This window comes from Myotis brandtii, unplaced genomic scaffold (genome assembly GCF_000412655.1).
Source record: "Myotis brandtii unplaced genomic scaffold, ASM41265v1 scaffold446, whole genome shotgun sequence".
Classification (NCBI taxonomy): domain Eukaryota; kingdom Metazoa; phylum Chordata; class Mammalia; order Chiroptera; family Vespertilionidae; genus Myotis; species Myotis brandtii.
This window is the reverse complement of record NW_005367057.1, coordinates 1252860-1256733: the sequence shown is the minus strand read 5'-3', so window position 1 is coordinate 1256733 and position 3874 is coordinate 1252860. Positions and strand designations below refer to the sequence as shown.

At 40.7% G+C, this 3874-nt stretch overlaps 1 protein-coding gene across 1 annotated transcript in view; it reads left to right on the top strand.

Moving 5' to 3' along the window:
• COL24A1 (collagen, type XXIV, alpha 1) overlaps positions 1 to 3874 on the top strand; it is a 197112-nt gene that overhangs the window by 6294 nt on the left and 186944 nt on the right. The window contains exon 3 of the mRNA XM_005874588.2: positions 1533 to 1586. Coding sequence (XP_005874650.2) covers positions 1533 to 1586 — 54 coding nt within the window. The remainder of the gene's footprint in view (positions 1 to 1532; positions 1587 to 3874) is intronic.

Here is a 3874-nt window from a genome sequence, read left to right as displayed (position 1 = left end):
CCTGTGGGAGCACACTGACCACCAGGGGGCAGCTCCTGCATTGAGCCTCTGCCCCCTGGTGGTCAGTGTGTGTCATAGTGACCAGTCATTACCAGTCATTCTGCTGTTAGGGTCAATTTACATATTACCCTTTTATTATATAGGGTAGAGGCCTGGTGCATGAATTGGGGCCAGCTGGTTTGCCCTGAAGGGTGTCCCCGATCAGGGTGGAGGTCCCACTGGGGTGCCTGGACAGCCTGGGTGAGGATCTGAGGGCTGTTTTCAGTCTAGCCACACCCCCTTCAGGGAGGGAGATCCTGCTGAGATGCCTGGCCAGCCTGGGTGAGGGGCTGAGGGCCATTTTCAGTCTAGCCACACCCCCTTCAGGGAGGGAGGTCCTGCTGGGATGCCTGGCCAGCCTGGGTGAGTGGCTGATGGCTGTTTGCAGGCTGGCCACAGCCCCCAGCCACCCAAGCTCCCAGTCGAGGCTGGCTGGAAGCAGGTATCTGGGATTTATTTATCTTCTATAATTGAAACTTTGTTGCCTTGAGTGGAGGCCACAGCCAGCCAGGGCATGCAGGAAGCTTGGCTTCCTCCATCGCCAGGGCAACCAAGCCTCCTGCTTGCTCCAGCTCCTTGGCTGCCGGCCGCCATCTTGGTTGGGTTAATTTGCATATAGTCACTCTGATTGGCTGGTGGGTGTGGCTTGGGGCATAGCGGAGGTGCGGGCAATTTGCATGTTTCTCTTTTATTAGATTAGATATGGGAATGCTAGAATAAGATAGTTGAGTTAGATATAAAACTGATTAAAACCCTGTATATTAATCCATAATCTTTGGGGTTATTTTTCTCATCAGACATTAGTTATTTATACCACTACCTAACAAAAATTTACCAGCTACCATGTAGTTAGTAAACAGTGAGTCCTTGGGTGGCCATGAGTCCTATGTGGCATTTAAAAGGCCTATTACAGACCTTTTGTCTTTTTTTCCAAGTTGTAGATGATTTTTTGAATAAGACTCCCACTCCTTTAGACTGGATTAGAGGTGTGAGGATTGTTCGTGAATGCCTGATATAGCAAGCTCTGTTTTAGTACACTTTGTAAGTTTAGTACAGTGGGGCCTTGACTTACGAGTTTAATTCATTCCGTGACGGAGCTCGTAACTCAAATTACTTGTATGTCAAATCAAAAGTGAACGAGTGAGACACGTGATGCTGGGCTGATGTTGTGGCGTTCACTGTGACATTCACTGCGCCAACTAGCGGTGGGGTATCTGAAGCTGGCTCGTAACCCGAATTTTAGCTCGCAACTCAAAGCAAAAAATCGGCCGAGAGACGGCTCATATCTCGAAAAACTCGTTAGTCGAGACACTCGTAAGTCAAGGCCCCACTGTATTCCAATGTTAACTGCCTAACAATCTTTAATATTGAGTTTTTGAAGAGTACAAATTGTTCTAACTGGACATGTGAGAAAAGCAACAGGAGTTTTTATATGCTTAATAGATTGAAAGTAATCTGCTATGGAAAAAACTTTTCATTTTTATGTTCCCTAGGGGTTTCCAGGGGATATTGGTATTCCTGGGCAAAAAGGCCCTGAAGGATCAAAGGTAAAAAAAAAGAAAAAAGTATGATATCTATAGTTTTCTATCTCATACTTCAATGAATTGCTTAAAAAATATATTAGGAAATCAGAACATTTCTGGACATTTTTGAGGTGTCTCAGGTGCATTTAATGAACTATGTACATCTTGTTTCAAGATAATCAGGAAGTAGTTTGCATGTCTGGTTCTTGTGGTGTCCTTGGTTGAGTTAGAGTATGTTATCCAGTCTTTTGGGTTTAGGTCATTGAAAAACTCTTTTTCTGGTTTAGTCTAGATTTAGATTAGGATGACAGTGTTTGAAAAGCGCATAAATCATTGAAAACGTATTTTTAAAGAGATGAAAAAGACACACCTAAAAGCCATAGTATATAATAAATGGATGTAAGTGTTCTGACCACTAAAACCCTTTCATGCTCATGAAGTATCCACAGATTAAAATAAAACAAAGCCTAGGTGTGCTGGAATTGATATAGCATGAAATATTTTTTTTAAAAAACTAAGCATTTTAAACTGCCATTACTGTCAAAAATTTAAATACCAAGCTTTGTCAAGCAGGCTGACATAGAATGAACATTATAATAAATAAAGTATTGAGAAAATAAAGATATCAAAAGATAAATAAAGCCTGAAGTTTGAAGAATTATCAGGTTAGGAAGTACAGCTGCTGTGGAAGATTATCTATGGTCCAAAAATATTAAATGGAAAGTTACAGAAATAAGAGTTCATAAATTTAAATTGCACGATGTTCTCATTAGTGTAATGAAATCTCATGTGGTCCTGCTCTGTACCACCAAGGAAATGAATCAATCCATTGTCCGGAGCATCCAGGCTGTGTGTGCTGCTCACCTCGTAGCCACTTGGTAGCTGTCTTGGTTATCAGATTGATTGTGGCAATATTGGTGTTTATGTTCAAGTAACCCTTATTGTAGTTAATAATGGCCCCAAAGTGCAAGAGTAGTGATGCTTGCAATTTGGATATGTCAAAGAGAAGCTATAAGTGAAAGGTGAATATAGTATAAGAAGATATTTTGAGAGAGAAAGAGAACAAACACATTAACATAATTTTAATTGCAGTATATCACTATAATTGTTCTATTTTATTAGTAGTTATTGTTGTTAATTTCTTACTGTTCCTAATTTATAAATTAAACTTTACCATAGGTATACACATATAGGAAAAACAGTATATTTAGTTTTTGATACTATCCACAGTTTCAGGCATTCAGTGAGAGTGTTGGAACGTATCCCCCTCACAGATTGCTATATAGTACAGTAATAAATGTTTTACAGACATCTCATTTAATCTTCACAGCAGCAGTATTAGGTAGATATTATTCCCATTTTACAGTGAGTTAAGTTGTTCCTCCACAGTCACATAACTATCACTACCTAGCCAGGATTCTAACCCAGGTACAATTTCAAAGTCTGATCTCTCAACCACTTAGCTTTGGAATTAAATTGTGGAGAGCATTCAATACCATCATGAAGAGTTTTTACTTTATCCCTGGGCATCATGAAGTAATCAAAGATATTTATGTAGTAAAGTGTCCTTGGTGATTTATGTTTTAAAAAGATACCTCTTGTGTCACAATGCAATAAATAGGAGATAAATTTAAGGCAAGGAAATGAGGTAGAAAAAAGCTAAAAAAGACTATCTGAAGATCTGAAATAGGACATCCATTTCAATCAGAAAATATTTATTGGCTGCCTCTTGTGTAACAACTGTTGTGCTATGCCCTAGGGCAGTGATGGCAAACCTTTTGAGCTCGGCGTGTCAGCATTTTGAAAAACCCTAGCTTAACTCTGGTGCCATGTCACATATAGAAATTTTTTGATATTTGCAACCATAGTAAAACAAAGACTTATATTTTTGATATTTATTTTATATATTTAAATACCATTTAACAAAGAAAAATCAACCAAAAAAAATGAGTTCTTGTGTCACCTCTGACACGCGTGTCATAGGTTCATCATCACTGCCCTAGGGCTACAAAGATGAAAAGTTCTGATCCCTACTTTCAAGAAACTTACAATCTAGAGAAAGCTATGCAGGAAAATCTTTATATTAACCACTAGAGGAACGATGCACAAAATTCGTACAAGGGGCTTGGCCCTCGCAGCCCCAGCAGGCCCCTGCAGGCCCTCGCAGGCCCTCGCACCCTCAGCCAGCCCTCGCAGCCTCTTGCAGCCTTGGCCGACCCTCACAGGCCCTCACAGCCCTTCCCAGCCTTGGCTGGCCCTCGCAGCCCCAGCTTCATCTGGGAGGTGGTCTGGACAGTCGTCCAGAAGGATGT